Source organism: Xiphophorus couchianus, chromosome 10, assembly GCF_001444195.1.
Source record: "Xiphophorus couchianus chromosome 10, X_couchianus-1.0, whole genome shotgun sequence".
Lineage (NCBI taxonomy): Eukaryota > Metazoa > Chordata > Actinopteri > Cyprinodontiformes > Poeciliidae > Xiphophorus > Xiphophorus couchianus.
Window position 1 is genome coordinate 13,077,545 of NC_040237.1, and position 17,218 is coordinate 13,094,762.

Consider the following 17,218-nt stretch of genomic DNA (forward strand, 5'->3'; position numbering starts at 1 on the left):
ATCCTTTCATCGCTCCCAAAAAGAATCCGCCACCGCCGGTGCGTAAAGTGCGCGGAGGTGTGGCTCGGTTTGGATGACATCAGCCTCCTCCTGCCGAATATGTGCGCGCAGCGGGAGTCGGATCGACTCAGTTCGGCTCCGGCAGGACCAAGGAGCCTGCAGCCACCATGAAGCCCGGAGCCCGGAGCTGATCCCGGACTTAGTCCTGCCTGGAGGTGGGTTGAACTCCTTCGTGGATTCTCTTCTTCTTTTTTTCCCCCTTTTTTTTGTGGATTAGACCAGGAGCTCTGCTGGGGATCTGTGGCGATCGGAACCAGACAGGGGGGATGGATCCCTCCCGCTGGCTCCTGCTTTTTCTCTCTCTGGCGCTCTGGATCCAGGACGGGATGTGCCAACACCTGAACCACTTCATCCGCCCCATCCCCAGCGACTCCCTGCCCGTGGAGGTCCTGAAGGAGGAACCGGACCCGCAGCTGGACCCGAAGGAGAAGGACCTGAACGGGACGGAGCTGCGGAGCCTCCTGGGGAGCCACTTCAACCCGGACTTCATGTCCGTGTCCCCGCCGGAGGACCTGTACGAGGACGACCCGGATCAGAGCCCGAAGCTCACCGGACCGATGCCGAAAGAGATCCGAACCCTGGAGCTGGAGGTGCTGTTCGGCAAGAAGCAGAAGGCGAACCGGAAGCTGCGCAGGATGCTCTGGGCCTACACGCTGTGTCCGGTGGTTTACGCGTGGACCGAACTGGGCTGGCGGTTCTGGCCGCGCTACCTGAAGGTGGGCAGCTGCTACAGCAAGCGGTCCTGCTCGGTTCCGGAGGGTATGACGTGCAAACCGGCCAAAGCGACTCATTTGACTTTCCTGAGGTGGCACTGCCCGCAGAAAAAGGTTCCGCAGAGGTGCGCCTGGATCCACATCCAGTACCCGGTCATTTCCGAGTGCAAATGCTCCTGTCCGAACTGAGGAGAACCGGCTCCGGATCCGCAGAACTGTTCAAAAAAATCTCAGAGGAGAATCGCTTTCTGCGTCTTCAGATTGCTGTATTACTTCGGGACTAAACTTTATAAATGATGGTCAGTTTTTTTTTTGTTTGTTTGTTTTTTTAATAATCTTTGCTCTACTGTATTAATATAAACCATATGTGTCATATGTGTTTCTTATTTATAAGACTGAGTTAAACGTCAGTTTTCAGGAAAATTGCCTCGATGAATTTTCAGAATTTGCCGCAAAGAAGTTCAAAGCTCGGAGTTAATAAATGAATTCCCGTTTGAATCCAAAGGCGACTGGGTTTGAAGCTGAAATGTTCTTCCACTGTGGGATCAGATGATGGTCAGAAACGAATTATTTATCACCCGGCTTTATTTGGATTATTGAACTGTTCATGATCACGCCATTGCAACGTCTGGTTCCACAACAAAGTTCCCATTTAGTTTGAAATGGACAAAACTCATATGCAATTTGAAAATTGGAATCAAATGTAAAGAAATATTTTTGATAACGTTTGATCTATTTCGGCAAAACTGTAGTGTTTTAAATGCCATAAAAGAGATGACAATCCCCTATTTTTATGAGGGGGCAAAGGGGTCAAATACTTAAAATAACTTTTAGAGAGAGATGTGAATTGTTTTACAGTACTCCACATTTTTACAATAAATTCATAGAATCTTGATATTTGTACCAAAAAAAAAGACACGTTTCTGTCATTTCACTTGTAAAATACCAAAAATATTCAGACTTCTTGAATAAATGTTTTTTATAACTATCAGTTGGAAAGTTGTCTGTTTTTAGCATTGATGTCCATCATTTTTAATACAAGTGACTTAAATGTCATTTATAACACAATATTTCTAAAACAAACATGGTATTTTCTCATCTACAGTTGTGGCGTTACAAAAGGGAATACTTTTTGCTTGGATGTTATGTTCTTTAAATGTACACTGCTCAAAAAAATAAAGGGAACACTGAAATAACACATCCTAGATCTGAATGAAAGAAATATTCTCATTGAATACTTTGTTCTGTACAAAGTTCCATTTGCACAACAGCAGGTGAAATTGATTGTCAATCAGTGTTGCTTCCTAAGTGGACAGTTTGATTTCACAGAAGTTTGATGTACTTGGAGTTATATTGTGTTGTTTAAGTGTTCCCTTTATTTTTTTGAGCAGTATATTTTAAAATGGGCAACAATATGTTGGTTTGAATTTGACACCAAGCAGGACTTAAGCATCTTGGGGGGGGGGGGGGGGGGGGGGGGGGAAGAGAAGCGTGAACCATAACAAACAAAATCATTTTTTAATTTGAAACCAATAACGTTTTACCATCCAGAGCTTTCTTTCTGTAATGTTCCTCTAAGTATACCCATTTCCAATTTCCTGAACTTGCAAATAACACCGATACAATATAAAAATGCATTGTCATGGATACAACAGTTGTACTTTCTTCTTGTTTCTTGTTTTCAGGAGTTTTCCAGGCTCAAATTCCCCAGACTTCTTTCTGTGAATTGTTGGCACAGTTTATGTCCTGCTGCAAATATTTACACAAATGTTGCTCAAATTATTATTCATCTAAAAAAAAATTTAAAAAGAGGTATTCAAACCCCAGTGTTTCTGTAGTTTTACAGGTAACATCTAACTTTAGGATTCAAATGTACTCAAACGGTTTTCTGGTTTTTGTTGTCTGTAGGTATCAAAATTATTTGGGGGATCCAAATATTATAGTGCCAGTGCAGTCACCCATAGAATAATTGCATGTTTATTTTTTTTTAACTTAAATGTTTGGTTCTGGCAGAAAAATATATTTTTGATTACATATTTATACAGGATTGTAGGGAAAACTAAGCATATTCAGGCAAACTTTACTCTATACTGCAGTTTTTTTGTTGTTTTTTTCTTTATGAATAGATTAATTAGTTAATAATTAGTCCTGCACTTTGCACCAATAAATAAATATAATGCAAAGAAGATACTACTGGTTTCTTCTTTCATCAGAAACTTTTTTGTAAAATGTGACTGATTCCTTCAACAACAACATACTTATATGTAGCAACTTCCCTGAGGTACTCCATCTGAAAAAAAAAAAGGTTTAAAGAAAAATATACAATTTTTATACAAAGTATTTTCACCAGTTAGAGGCACCGTTGCCTTGCAGCAAGACGGTCCTGAGTTCCATTCCCAGCCCGATGTCTTTCTGCATGGAGTTTGTTCTCTCCAGGTACTCCGGCTTCCTCCACAGTCCAAAAGCATGACTGTCAGGTTAACTGGTTACTCTAAATTCTCCTTAGGTGTGAGTGTGTGTGTGTGTGTGTGTGTGTGTGTGTGTGTGTGTGTGTGTGTGTGTGTGTGTGTGTGTGCGTGTGTGTGTATGGTTGTTTGTCTTTGTGTTGCCCTGCGACGGACTGGCGACCTGCCCAGGGTGGACCCTGCCTCTCGCCTGAAATGTCTCTCTGGAGATAGGCACCAGCCCCCCTGCTAACCCCACTAGGGGCCAGGGTGTAAGAAGATGGATTTATAGTATTTACAAAAATTATGAGAATTTCTGCCTCTCCCTTGTTTTCCCTAGGTTAGCCTAGCACCATAGAGTGCTAGGCTAACACTAGAAGGTAGCTTCGGTGGCCTCATAGCTGACTGCTGTCGACACAAACCATGGTCAGGTTTAGACAGACAGGATGAGTAAGGTGTCCGTTCCACTCCAGTCCATCTTCGGATTGAAGAAGACATAAACCAAAGTCTTCCAAAGATACCGCTGTCTGAGGAGATTCTCTTAATAGCATGGGGAACGTCAGATAATTGAGGAGGTTTCAAAGTATTCTCCTGTTCGCTATTGATAAGCCAGTAGCTGAGTGTGTCTGAAGGCTGTTAATGCTGTCTGACGACTCAGATCACATGTTCATGCCTCCACCTGTCTGACACTGTAAAGGTGACCTGCAGAGAGCCCTGAAAGCCAGACATGTCGCTACAGTCTGCTGAACTGTGTGCCAACATACACAGCCTACCATTTTATTCAGCCTACCATCAAGTAATACCAGTCAGTGACTGGGAGGCGGGGTGTATGTGCGGGCATGTGTGTGGGGGTGTGTATGTGTGTGTGGCAGGGAATGTTTGGGTGGATTTACAAAATCCCGGTGGAGTGAATTCTCCAACTCTCACAAAATGTTTGGATGTGTTTTAACTCAATGTCAAGGTGGGAAAGTCTCAGCGATGACCTTAGGGAAGCAGCTGGGAGAGGGTTGATAACAGTGGAACACCTGGAAAGAAAATATATATTTAAGCTAATAATCCCAGGAGTGGACATCCTACTTGAAACATCCAAACTCAAAGATTAGGGATTGCCTTAATGAAAACTATGGCAGCAGAACAAGGAGCTAAAGTGGACTGGTGGTTTGGACATCATATTTGAGGCTCTCTGTTGGACGTTCTTAGTGGTTTCTGTGTCTAACATCATTTTTTGGATGTGCCTTTTACGTTGGCTGGTTGTTGCTCCCAGCCAAGAATCCTTTTTAACCAGCTTCAGAGTTGATTTTAAACTTTTGGACTCAATCCCAATTTTTTACAGCCTTGTAAAGCTTTTACCCGTTTTGTTCCTGAACAGGTTTGTCCAAGAAACTAGAACATAAGAACTTTCTGAAAAAAATTTCTGCCTCTCCCGTTCAGTCCAAGTGTGGGTCAAACATAGCAAGTAAGCACAAGTGGCCATTTATCCGTGAGTTTTATTTTTCCCCATTTGTATTACAACTCAGCAGGCGTTGACCTGAAGATGACCCTTCTGGATGTTTCACTGTCTTTGTCTGTTTGATTAAACCTTAACCAATTCCTCTGGGAATGATAAAGTTGTGTTCTCTGTATCTGTCATCCCATGACAGACTACTTCAGGTGCTGCTCCTCCGCCATGAAAGACATTTTCTGGCTCATGTACAGATACCAAATTACATCCCGAAAACATTTCATCAACACTTCAACCCGATTCTGCCGAAACCTAATCTCTTCCACTTGTGGGAAAGTGTTTAATGATCAGCAGGCGGTGCTAATAATTTTGACTCTCAGACAATTTCTTTCAATCAACTATTTTTGACACGCAGACAGAGGGAAACAGTAGCAGGTTCAGTTTACAACAATGTTTCTTATTCGTAATGTCCAGAAAAAAATCAAACAAAATATATAAACATTAGATATCCAGCAGGGGGCAGCAGAGTTGGTCAGATTAAGAGTGTATTTTCCATTGGGACTGCAGGTCTTGGGTCAGGGCAGGTCACACACTGCCCCACAGAGTTCTCACTGTTTAGCCCACTGTGAGGGGCCCGCTTCGTCGTCTCCTGCTCCTGACAGGGACTCGCTTCAGGAAAATTCCACCTCTCTGCTTTGACTGAGCAGAAATCTGCATCGGCTTCATGGAGCGACAGCATCTGCTCACAACATACATGATTTTCATGCTTGCAGTGTTCAGTCAGGGTTGACGTTGCTCCGTGCACGGTCCCGTCTGTCACACACGGTCAGTTTGAGTCTGAGAGCTGGAATTACACTGGAACAACAAAACGCATTTAGTAGTTTAATGAGTTGGTTCTCTATGAAATGCTCTTCTGGCAGATATTACGTTTGTAAAATTTCCCTCTAACGTCTGGTGGGAATGTAATCGTGTTCAGTTTTATTTACATAGATTTAGCTTACGTAAATTGTCATCTCAAGGCAAACGTTTTCAACTTTTAGAAAACTCCGGGAAGCACCAACAAACCTGAGGGGCTTCATTAGGAACACAAGGAACAGTGAGATCTTTTACATATGATGCCGTCTGATCATTAAGGGCATTAATTGTAATTTTAAATTGTATTCTGGATACAGAGGTAATAACAAAAAGGTGAAATTGTACTTATAAAAATTTACAATGATCCAGCTTTTAAATATTTAACTAAAGAGTTTCACAAACGTTTAAAGAAACGGGCCAATCTTGAGGATCTTAACTTCATGGACACAGAGTCACAACAACACAGCAATGAAGTTTTCCACATCCACCTCTCTCTTTCCACACTTTTCTTTAGTTGTAGTTCAATCATGAGCTGAAGACTTAATAACTAATAAAAACAAAGAAAATAGTGTCAAAGAAAACAAGTTAAATATGTTCTGGAAGAATATGCGAGCAAGCATTGGTATAATTTATTTTTATTTTAGATTGACCGGCTAGGCATGGATTTTTCCACATTTTGGGTGGACGTTTTAAGAGTTATTGAAGAAAGTGAAGTTTTAATGAACAAAGAGAGCAATGGCCATTAAAACTCACGTGAGCTGCAGAGCAGCCAAGTCACACAAACAGGTCATAAATCAGCAAATGGATGCAGTTTGGTTTTTTGAAGTCGTGGCTGCTTAAAAACGGTTTAAGGTCTGTCGCTCTGTCTAGGGTGGTTTTGTTTTGGTTTTTCATGGTTGCGCTATGATCCAGGTGTGTACAGAAATGGACACAAATACTACTTAAGCATCCTCAAATTAAAAATAAAAAATGCTGTCCTGTAAATTTGACAAACGCAATAGTTTTCACTGTTTTTACTTATTTTAAAAAAATAAAACTGCAATGATTTCATATTTTCCCGATGCATTTTAATTAATTTATTTAAGAATCCTTTTTTTTCTAGTTGCCATTTCCAACACCATCCACTTGGTTTGTTGGCTGATGTTTCCTGAGGATGATACAGAGACACCTGCTGGTAGGAGACAGGAACTACACAAAGAGCGACCAGTTGTTACGCTTTATTTCCCGAATCCTTCAGACGGCAGAGGCACACAGGCTACAAGGAATCTGAAGCTAATCAGCCGACATGAGCACCAGATCCATATCAGATATCACATCATGGAAAAAAAAAAAAATCCCCCACGTATTTACAAATATAAATAACACATAATTCAAATTCAAAATACACTGCAACGATGTGTGTATTACAAATGGTACAAAACTGGTTTAAGTGATACTGGGACGTTTCCGTCAGCTTACATCTGTACTGTGCTTAGTGCGGGAGATACTGTCCACGATACAAGTCAGAACAAAAGAGTTCACATTCAATACACCTTTGGTCCAAAGACGGAACACAGAGAACTCCGATGGGAGTTCTTCAGGAGAAGCTCAGACATAGAAAAAAATGAGGTCCAGGATAAAAGCGAGAGTCTAGAATCAAACTCTGGAGAGGAGCAGGAAGGTTTGAACAGATCGCTGGTGGGAAGCTGGGAGGTGGCAGTGGAAGTCCAGCTGAGACCTGAGGACCTGCAGAAGAGTCAATAACGTCCATCTGATGGTTTCTAGAGTCTACATGCTGACAGCAGATTCCTACAAAATCCTATTTCAACACAGACTGTTGTACTTTAATGACGGCTGACATTGAACCGGAGTCAGATCCTTCCGATTCAATTCAAATCAAGGAGAAAAGACTGAGTTTGAAATGAAAATAATCATTTTCAAACTGTTTGTCCTAAAAGCGGCATGGAAGAAGATACATCTCAAACAGTGTCATTACAGAAAGCTTAAAGGACCATTATTCACTTCTTTGGGGTGATTCCTCACAAAAAAAAAAAAGTCCTTAAAACAAAAATACAGATATTTCATTCAAGTACATATAAAGCTCAGCTTAGGAATGAGCCAAATTAAATTTTTATAAGAAGCCAAAAGGTTTCCTTCACTGATGATCCAGGTCAGAGGTAAGTATTTTTTTTTTAAATGGCAAGATCACCTGACTTCTTTTACTTTGAAATTAACACCAAAATAATATCTGCAAAAATGCATCAGAATCCCCGACTGTCCCTAATTAAACCGATGAAGACTTTCTTTATGGTATAAGAATTTCCTGGTTCGATATTTCACCTCAAAGTCGAACAAATCAAGCAGGGACACGCCCAAAGTGAGTTGGCCTTACAGCGAGCAGAAGTCAGAAGAGACGGAGTGGTGAATGCTACAAAGATGGCTTGCTGGTCGTTTCACCTCTTCGCCATTTAGTACCTTCGCTGCTCCAGTCATTTCGTACACAACTAGTTCAGGTCAAAAGGGAGCGGGTATGGGCTGTTTTGTGTTGAGATTGCATCAACTTGTACCAGCCAGGTTGATGTTTTGTACCTGCTTTGCCAGCCAAAGAGGTTATTTTGCATAATCTACTCCCAGCTCACAGAAAGGAAACGTGATTGTACATCTCCAGTAAATCTCTAACAGCAGATCACCATTATTTGTATTTAGCAGTTTTCATGAATGGAAATAAAGAACCAAAATAAATGAGAATAGAGTAGAACTTGAAGGTTTCAGATAATACCACCGTTAAGTTATAGTTGAGCATTTTTGTGATAATTTATCTTCATTATTGAGAATAAATAATTAACTACAATGAACTGACATGACATTGACTAAGTATATGGGTATGAACTGGGGAAGGAGCAAACTGACCTGGAGCTACTAACAATCATTAAACCAAACAGTGTCGAGATTTATGGGCATCTGGTCTCCTTTGTAGCCACACAACAGATTACTGGCCATCTAACGACATGTAAGGAACCTTCTGGTACCAGTACTTGTAAGTCTTGCAGAAAGCCTGAAGAACCCACAATGGAGACCAAGATCACAGATTGGAAAGACAACAGACTAGAAGCTGATAAATACAGTCATGAAGATAACAGCTCAAGCCAAAAAACAAGAGGGAAACAACCGTGAAGATGAGTGATTACTGAGCTGATGTGAGGATATGATTTAGTTTCACTGATGCTACAGCTTCAGCTTATATACAATAACAAAACAGGCTGGAGTTAATCAGTTAATATTTCCCAGCTTTAGGTTTGCAAAACAACACCACCTGCTGACATGAACTGAGAACTGCAATATAGAGTTCCAGATGGCATATTAAGTATTATATTACTTCTTTTACTCACCCATTCTCAAGGCATATCGCAGATAAAACCTAATTAAGGGTGGAAACACACCACAGACTGATCCAATCCTCTCCACCACCTAGAACTGCTGTCAGCAACAAAATATCAGCATATCAGAGCAGCCCAGACACCTCCAAAGTCTAGAACCTGACCAGATTTTCCTAGTTTTCCTATTGATGGACTGAGAAACCCCTCAACCATCGCAAGCATGGTTGTAAAGAATAACCCAACAACCTCAAACAAACCTTCATAAGCTCCTCCGTTAGACTTGATCAGAGTCCAACTGCGGTTTGACTTGAAAAAACAACTTATTTAAAGTTCCTTCCTCAGCAGGGGCTGAAATGAGATTTCCGGGTCTTTTTCTTTCTTTTTAGTGATTCCGGGAGTTGAAGAATCCCACGCTGGTTGGCGACTCCTTCACAGTCACCGTGATGAAGTTGGCCGTGACGTCAGTTACAAAGACATGCTCCATGAGGCTCCTTGCTGGCCTCCAGTCCGTTTCCGTGTCTGACTCGGCGGTGTTGCTGCTGACGCTCGGCCTCGTGTCGCCGGGAAACGAAGAGGGGTCGTGTTCCGACTCGCTGCTGCTGGTATCGTCCGAATCGCCGGTGCTGAGCTCATTCAGGTTGCGGTTCTGAGAGCTAGACCCGTGTTTGTGCTCCTCCTGCCTGCTGCCTCCTGCGGGTTGCGTTCTGCTCCTTCCAGGTTCTGCGGCACCGGGCCCAGAGCGTTGCCCACCGGCTGTGGTTCCTTTGCTGACACCGGTGCTGCGTGAACCCCCTTGCAAACCACCGCTTCCCGGAAGCTTACCGACACTCTGCAGGTTGAGCGCTCGTAGATTCAACGCCTGGCTGGTCCGCTCTCTGGGCGTCGGTGAAGGTGACTGTTTGGAGAAACTAGAGTTCTGCTGTTTGTGTTGAACCAAGCCAGACTGACCGCCCACGTTGTCATGCCTTCTGTGGGTCAGCGGGGGGCGTTGCGCCGCTATCGGATGTCCTCCGAAGCTGCTGTGGAGACCGAGAGGCGCTGGTTTCTGAGCAGATCCTTTAAAGGCGTCCGCTCTGACGCTTCCTGTTTCAGAGACGGCGCGTCGCAGTTCAGATGGCTTCTGTGACGGACTGCCTTTGTTGTGGGAGGACGAGGCAGACAGAGAGCGGCCGGCCCAGACGCAGTTAAGGGATCCGGGTTTGGAAGTGGAGCTCTGAGAGAAGGAGGAGGCGCCCTCCTCTCTGGAGCTCCGGCTCAGCCCAGGGTAGGTGAAGCTGGCCGGCTGCAGGGGCTTCTTCACACCAGGCCGTGGCTCATCTCTGGGCGACCTGATTGGCTGGTGGTGGCGTGGAGGAGAAGGAAGACTCTTTCCCTGCCGCAATGCCTTCAGGTCCGGGTGCAGTGGCTTCCTCCCACGCTTCTTCTTATGCGGCGGATCAGGCTTGGCCAACAAGATCTGAGGCCGCTTCTGGGGCACGGGGTGTATACGAGGACTTTGCTTGGCCTTCTTCACATGATCGTCGTCATCCTCCTCGGAGGAAGAGGAGGGCTCGGATGAGAGGCCGAAGGAAGAGGAGGAGGAATGGCTGTCCTTGGTGTCAGCAGGTGGAGGCTGAGGACGAGATGAGGACGAATGAGCGGAGATAAAGACGAGACAGCGGAGTAAACATGACGAACCAATGTGGTTCAGTTACCAGGATTTTCCTGGGTCGTCCTCTGGGCCGTTTTCCTTTCTTCTGAAACAGAAGTTCCCGTTCTTGTTCTCTAAAACAGTCAGGAACAAAGATTGGATCAGGTCTTCCATATCCAGTGTATTAGAAAAGATTCAAACCTTTTGTTGTTGGTAGGGGCGCACAACAAATCTGCTGGTGAGCAGAATCTGACACTTAAGAGTCTGAAAAATTAACCTTTCTCTGGGCAATGAATCCATCTTATACAACTACTATCAGACAGCAAACCTCTTCAGTGTGGAGGCTATTACTGAGTGAAAATGACAATAAATGAACGATCTAGTAGAATGTAGCAGTAAATACAAGCTTCTTTTTTTTTTTTAAATATGAAGTTGGCCACAGCTATTATTTATTTAAAGTTGAGAAAAATAACAGTAGCTCTGTAATGTGATGAAAATTATGTTTTCAAGCATGCAAAAAACTATATTTTTGATTAAAAAAGGAGTAACAGGGATATGCTGCAATTCTCTTCAGTTAGCTTTTATTTATAGACCCACCCACATCCCGTTAGCTGTATATGTTCAGTGATATTTTTTTTTTATATTACAGATATTTACCATGACAAAAACAACTACAATACTGACATTATTTCCTGCTTTAGTTAAAAACCCCCAATACTCAGTTGTATCATTATCACAAGCCCAAAATATCGTCCAAGCTTGACTTATTTGGCCGTTATGTTGAAAAGCTCAGAAACATGTGTCATACCCCTGTTAATGTTGTGAATCCCCATTTTATTTTACTATAAACATCATTTAGATGACGTCACATTTTTATTATATCCAGGTGGTAGAGGGGGAGAGAAAGGATTCCGCTGTCCATGTTCAAAAACAAAAATGCTCATCAGTTAAAATTGGAATTGGCAGGTCAGAGCGCTACCAAATGTAATAGGCCTTAAACTCTGTGAACAATGCATTTTGTTGGGATTGGAAAGATTGGTTTTTATTTGAAATGTTTTTCAGAAAAAAAAACAAACAAACATTGTTTGTTTTATAGCTGATGGGTGCTATAAAACAAACGTCTCTCACCTCTTATGAAAAGCTGCCAGCAACCTCGGGTCCAGAATGTTCTCTTCAGGCTCCCAACTGTTGTGCCTTAAGAAAAAAAAAACCCATCAGTAATCAGCGTCAGTCTCTCCAGATAGTTTGTACACAGATAGTTCATTCTAGGAAGGAAATCTGTGGTGATTTTCCATTCACTGCTTCCTCCTCCCCTTCAGCATTGGAAAAGGCCATAAAATAAGTCAAAGGACAGCTTGACTAAGAATAATATGGCATAAAAAACATGCAATTAGTGTTTATAAAATTCCCCAAATGCTTCCAAAGTTTTCCCTATAAACAAAAACAGCAACCCCGCAGCAAACTGTGTGTCCAGCATAAACACCATGCAGTTCAAGCCTCTCGCAGTCAACTGGACTTTAACGGACTCAAATGGCATTATGATCACTTTTACAGTTTATACAAAATCAAAATTTAACTGCTATTAATAATGTTCAGGGTTTCCTCCAGTGTATTATAAGCCTGGAGGGCCACCAGGCTTTACTTGTGCCCCCACCAGGCTAAGCATTGCTTATTTCTTTCTTTTTAAAATTTTCAAGAGTTTATAGTTGGTGATCAGGTATTAATCTTCCAATAACACATAATTATCAAGTAATATCTTCAAATTTCCTGTCAACTTGAAAAAAAAATTTAACTCCAAGACACGACGGGCCGCTAAATGAATGACTGCCATGGCAACCAACCACCAGGATTAGCAGGTTTTCTGAGGGAAGCCCTTGATATTTATACAGCAGTTGTTCATGAAACAAAAAAAAAACATCATGTAGGTTTTACAACTCTAGACAAATTGTATCTAGCAAGATAGGAGCAAAAATTGCTTCCTTGTATAGTAAATGTGGTTGATATCTAGGTATTAATAAATTACAATGATCAAAGCAAAGCACCTAATTTAGGCGTGTCTGGACATGCTATGAAGAACAATGTCCAGACAAAATAAAAGCACCCTTTTATTTTAGCTGTTCCAATGTTTAAAGTAGATTCTTGCAGAAAATGAACTGTTCAGTTTGGGGGGTTTTTGTATGCTTACAGTCAACTGAAGGCCTAAAGAGTTATAAGTAAGTAAGCGTGTAGGTTTTAGGACATTTCATAAAAGGGATTTGCTCTTTAATAGTTCTTCCAGACCACTGGCCTTATTGAGAAGCTAGATTTGGGCATTTCTATATGAAATAATAATAATAATAATAATAATAATAATAAACATGGCTGAGATTGTAATTCAAAATGTTAAAAGATTGTAGAAAAACAGATGAATGAAAAACAGAAATAAATAGGCAACACAAAGCAAAAGCAGGCTGATTACTGGTTCAAAAACTAATATCCAACCAGTTTCTTCTTCCAGGTCCGGTTCAATTAATGTTCTGACGATTTTACTATTTTATCTACATTAATTTCGCTGAAATGTTATTTTTTTTTTCCCTTTTTCGTGCTCATTAAAGAGGTTTCTGACCGAAATATATCCACATAGTTCTGGTCTCGATCATATGTCCGACTCAGGCTGGAGTTAATACTAGTCTAACAGAATCCAGCTGATATGGGTTCGGAAGGAACCACCGGGTTCCTGGCCTGCAGCTCAAACAATCTCTCTGTGTGTTAGCAGTTAGCCAGTGGTTCTGGTTTGGCTGTTAAAACGACCGGAACCGCAGTTTAAACAACATATTTGTGAAAGCAGTCAACAGCCAGTACTAGTTCGGGCGGTACCAATCCAATTGGCAATGTAAACACCGTCTTTGTGTTAGCAGCTAGCCGCAGCTACTCACTTGGAAGACCAGCCTCTCCACTTCACCAGATACTCGAACTTTCCCTGCAGAGACACGCACAGTAAGCACAAGAACCGGAACCAGAGCACACAGAGAACTATGGACTCACGGTAGAGTCCGGTTCTTACCTTCCTCTGCCGTTTGCTGAGGATACACTCAGCATCGAATACCTGGCCCACCGTTACCCCCTCCATCACTGCTGCTGTCGCGCGGTCTGGACTCTACCGGCCCCCGTAGCTCATCCCTACTGCTTATGTCCGACAGTAACCTCTGACAATCTTTCCTCACAGCTCACTTTCTGAACACATATAATAATCACATTAACACCTGGGGTATTTTTTATGATTATTATTTATTTGTTGAACATTTAACTAGTTTTTTTTGTTTGTTTATTCGTGTATTTACTTCAAATTAATTATACTTGTCTGTTTGCAATTCAGGTTTTAATAAATGTATAGGTAGTTTTTTGTAGAATATATCGATGAACGTTAATCTACAACCACTTAAGGTTTATAAAGCAAATATATCAAATATGTCTTGGTAATTTATATATGCAATTGGATAATTTATTTTCTCACTTTAATTCATGTATTTATTATTTATCAATTTTTATCGATTTGATTTAATATTAGTCATCCTAATATTTAGGATATTTAGAATGTCGATTTATCAATTGTGTACTAAGAAGATTATTTCCTCCTTTATTTATTTATTTCTGTCATATTATAATTTTGTACATATACTTATAAAAGTATAAGTACTTTTAATGCACGCACAAAAATACTGCATGTTTCTTTCTTTTTGATTTTTGTATTAATTATTCTTCTGGGGGCGGGAGGTTAAATGTGTATTCCTTCATTTTCTATAATATTTCAATAATTTACTTTCCCCATACAACGAAATTGTGAATACAGTACAATAACCTTCCTGCAGGGGACAGTAATGAGCCAGATGGACGGAACTGTGTCTGCGGAATTTTTCTTCTTGCGGTAGGAGCCAATTTCGTGTTGCACTGCTGAATGTTTGATAACCGTCTGTTTACTGCTGAGCTTCTCTTCATAGGTAACTATACTTCTATTACTACTGAACCAGTTATTTAAACTGAACTCACGATTCGTTTAAACTCGGTGCTTTTTGTTTTTACCTTGAGTTCTGGTTGCAGGTCTTATTACTCAGTGAGGAGAATAAACACTGACGTCAAGTCAGATTAGATTTATGTTCATACAGGTAGAGACATTAAACAGCTGATTTGAGGTCTGACTTCATCATCTTGAGCTCAGCAGAAAGTTTCCCTTCTGTTTTATAGCAAAAGGGAGACAAATTAGCTGAAAACAGACAGAAATAACAATTATAGATAAATCAACAGGAGAGACACAACTGTGCCCATTACAACACTGTTACTTTTTCAGTTTGTCAGACTTTATTCTTTTGTTTATTAAATATTCATTTAAAAGATCATGGCTTTGATCCCAAATGCACTGTACATTGTGCTCTGTTTGACATCCAGCTGAGCCCCTCAGGTGAGATGTTGCTGCCTCTTCTGCTGCGTCCTTCCCTCTCGCCCCGGTTGACGGGATGCGTCTCGGCGCTTCACGGCAGCTCTCAGAGGACCCTGCTCTCCCAGGGTGAACACTTGCTTATGCGGCGGCCTGCGTCTCGCCTCCCGACGAGGAACCACAGTAGGAAATCGAGGGGTCAGGAGGAGGAGTGGAGGACCAGGAACAAGACGGTGCTGACATACATTGCTGCTGCCGGGGTGGGAATGATCGGGCTGTCCTATGCTTCTGTACCTCTGTACCGCCTCTACTGCCAGGTGAGACACACGTACAGAACCCACTCCCACCCCCCTCACACACACGTGGTTGCTGTGGACCTGTGTGACCTCTCCGCTTTTCTCCCAGACGACGGGGCTAGGCGGCGCGGCTGTTGCCGGACACGACACGGATCAGGTGGAGACGATGAAACCGGTGAAAGAACGCATCATCAAGGTGACCTTCAACGCCGACACGCACGCCAGCATCCAGTGGAACTTCAGACCTCAGCAGACGGAGATCTACGTAAGACTGCCGTCGCACTTCCTGTCAGAGAAGACACGATCTTCTCCGTGTTAACCCTTTCTCTGCTCTCTATGCAGGTGGTTCCGGGCGAAACGGCGCTGGCCTTCTACAGAGCCAAGAACCCGACAGACAAACCCATCATCGGCATTTCAACCTACAACGTGGTGCCCTTTGATGCGGGACAGTACTTCAACAAAATCCAGGCAAGTTTCAGGTTGCTTTCTCTCTGCAGAATGCTGAGAATGTTTTAAAAATAAAACAAAGACTGAGGATTAGAGCAGAGAGAAGACCCTTTGCTTCCCCCCCAAACTCTATCATCAGAGCTACTGCTTCTCTTCAGCAGGGATAGGGAGGATGTGTACAATACCACACTTTTAAAATGTCGAAAATATTTTTTGTTGGTTTGTCAAGTAAAATTCCAATTAATCATATTGTCACCTTACAAAAATAATGGCCTTATCTTTTAAATAAAAGTCTTCTTTTGGTAAAAAAAAAAAAACTCAATCAAGTTTGTAGTTGTAAGGTGTGAGTACATTTCTAAAGCATTGTAGATGCTGAATCAAAGTGACCTGAAAATAAAGCCTTGAGGGACTCCACGCGTGATCTCGTTCCATCCATTAAAAATAAAAACAAAACCACACGACTCGATATGAACAGGGACCTTCTGTCTGTTGCTTGCAGTGTTTCTGCTTCGAGGAGCAGCGTCTCAATCCTCACGAGGAGGTCGACATGCCGGTCTTCTTCTACATCGACCCGGAGTTCGACGACGACCCGCGGATGGCTCGGGTCGACACCATCACGCTGTCCTACACCTTCTTCGAGGCGAAGGAGGGTCAGCAGCTGCCTCTGCCCGGGTACAGTTACAACTGAGCCGAATGCGGAGATGTCCGCCGGAGGAACCGAAGGCCGGAAAGAGACTCGTCATGTTCGTTCTCTGAGCAAATAATCCTCCGCCTTCTGACGACCCTCCACGATAATCCGGATGCGATCATGTTCAGGCAAAAATTCGCCGTTCATTCAGACAATTCAAGAGTTGTGTGAAGGTTTTTTTTATTTTTTTTTAATTAAGTTTCTGCGCACATTGCTCTGAACGTCATATTAAGAAGAAGAAGAGCTATGGGTTACGGTGACCCTCGTCTGGTCCATTTGATGCCTTAAAATGACAAGCAAGAAGCAGCAGAACTTGAAACATGCTAAGAATTCAGACTCAAGCAATATTTCTGGTGCTGCTGAAAGACTGGAAGCTTAAAGCCATCGAGGTGGAGCTCTAATTGAATATTTATTTTCAGCCACCTGCCAGGAAGCGGATCAATAAATCCTGATCTGCGCTTCCTCCCGAAACATACACCTGTGTTTCGTGTGTGTTTTCCACCCGAGTCCGAATGGTTTTTCCATGCAACCGTCTCAGACACATCCAGCAGCTCCGATCTGCAGAACGAACGCACTCCTCCTGGGGAAAATATAAATGTTGCGGTCTGCACATATGCATAACGTCTGTCTGTGTTTGGTTTTTCTTTTGCTTTTTATTTGGTTTTATTGGGTCTTCTCCCAAGTGGGTTTCCTATGTATGCATAAGAATGAGTAAAAAAAAAAAATATATATATATATATATATATATTTATATATATATTTGAATATTTGCTTTTTAGTGATGCAGCTGTTTCTTTATGTATGTTTAATTATCAGATCAGTGATTGTCCATGAATGGCTCACATGGCTCAAAAGGCTGAACCAACACAATTTTAGG

General features: G+C 42.2%; 3 protein-coding genes across 3 annotated transcripts; 2 read left to right on the top strand and 1 right to left on the bottom strand.

Annotated features, from left to right (window-relative positions):
* Window positions 1-1,001, top strand: nog3 (noggin 3). Its single transcript, XM_028029060.1, has one exon. The coding sequence runs from the start codon at window positions 327-329 to the stop codon at window positions 960-962; it is 636 nt and encodes a 211-aa protein (XP_027884861.1). The 5' UTR covers window positions 1-326; the 3' UTR covers window positions 963-1,001.
* Window positions 1,002-6,714: 5,713 nt separating this feature from the next.
* LOC114152221 (chromobox protein homolog 2-like) lies at window positions 6,715-13,701 on the bottom strand. Its single transcript, XM_028030040.1, has 5 exons — window positions 13,543-13,701; window positions 13,415-13,458; window positions 11,628-11,693; window positions 10,564-10,633; window positions 6,715-10,481 (listed from the first exon to the last, which is right to left on the bottom strand). The coding sequence occupies exons 1-5, from the start codon at window positions 13,606-13,608 to the stop codon at window positions 9,252-9,254; spliced, it is 1,476 nt and encodes a 491-aa protein (XP_027885841.1). The 5' UTR covers window positions 13,609-13,701; the 3' UTR covers window positions 6,715-9,251.
* Window positions 13,702-14,352: 651 nt separating this feature from the next.
* cox11 (cytochrome c oxidase assembly homolog 11 (yeast)) lies at window positions 14,353-17,080 on the top strand. Its single transcript, XM_028030332.1, has 5 exons — window positions 14,353-14,476; window positions 14,922-15,227; window positions 15,316-15,471; window positions 15,549-15,674; window positions 16,153-17,080. Exons 2-5 carry the CDS (start codon window positions 14,940-14,942, stop codon window positions 16,339-16,341), a joined length of 759 nt encoding a protein of 252 aa, XP_027886133.1. The 5' UTR covers window positions 14,353-14,476; window positions 14,922-14,939; the 3' UTR covers window positions 16,342-17,080.
* Window positions 17,081-17,218: the final 138 nt, after the last annotated feature.

Excerpts from the sequence above, each read along its gene's own strand:
- nog3 (XM_028029060.1), top strand. The coding sequence starts at position 327 with ATGGATCCCTCCCGCTGGCTCCTGCTTTTTCTCTCTCTGGCGCTCTGG.
- LOC114152221 (XM_028030040.1), bottom strand. The coding sequence starts at position 13,608 with ATGGAGGGGGTAACGGTGGGCCAGGTATTCGATGCTGAGTGTATCCTC. Across the intron at positions 13,459-13,542 it reads TCAGCAAACGGCAGAGGAAG|GGAAAGTTCGAGTATCTGGT; the intron begins GTAAGAACCGGA and ends GTGTCTCTGCAG. Across the intron at positions 10,482-10,563 it reads GACGACCCAGGAAAATCCTG|CCTCCACCTGCTGACACCAA; the intron begins GTAACTGAACCA and ends TCTCGTCCTCAG.
- cox11 (XM_028030332.1), top strand. The coding sequence starts at position 14,940 with ATGTTGCTGCCTCTTCTGCTGCGTCCTTCCCTCTCGCCCCGGTTGACG. Across the intron at positions 15,228-15,315 it reads TGTACCGCCTCTACTGCCAG|ACGACGGGGCTAGGCGGCGC; the intron begins GTGAGACACACG and ends CTTTTCTCCCAG. Across the intron at positions 15,675-16,152 it reads AGTACTTCAACAAAATCCAG|TGTTTCTGCTTCGAGGAGCA; the intron begins GCAAGTTTCAGG and ends TGTTGCTTGCAG.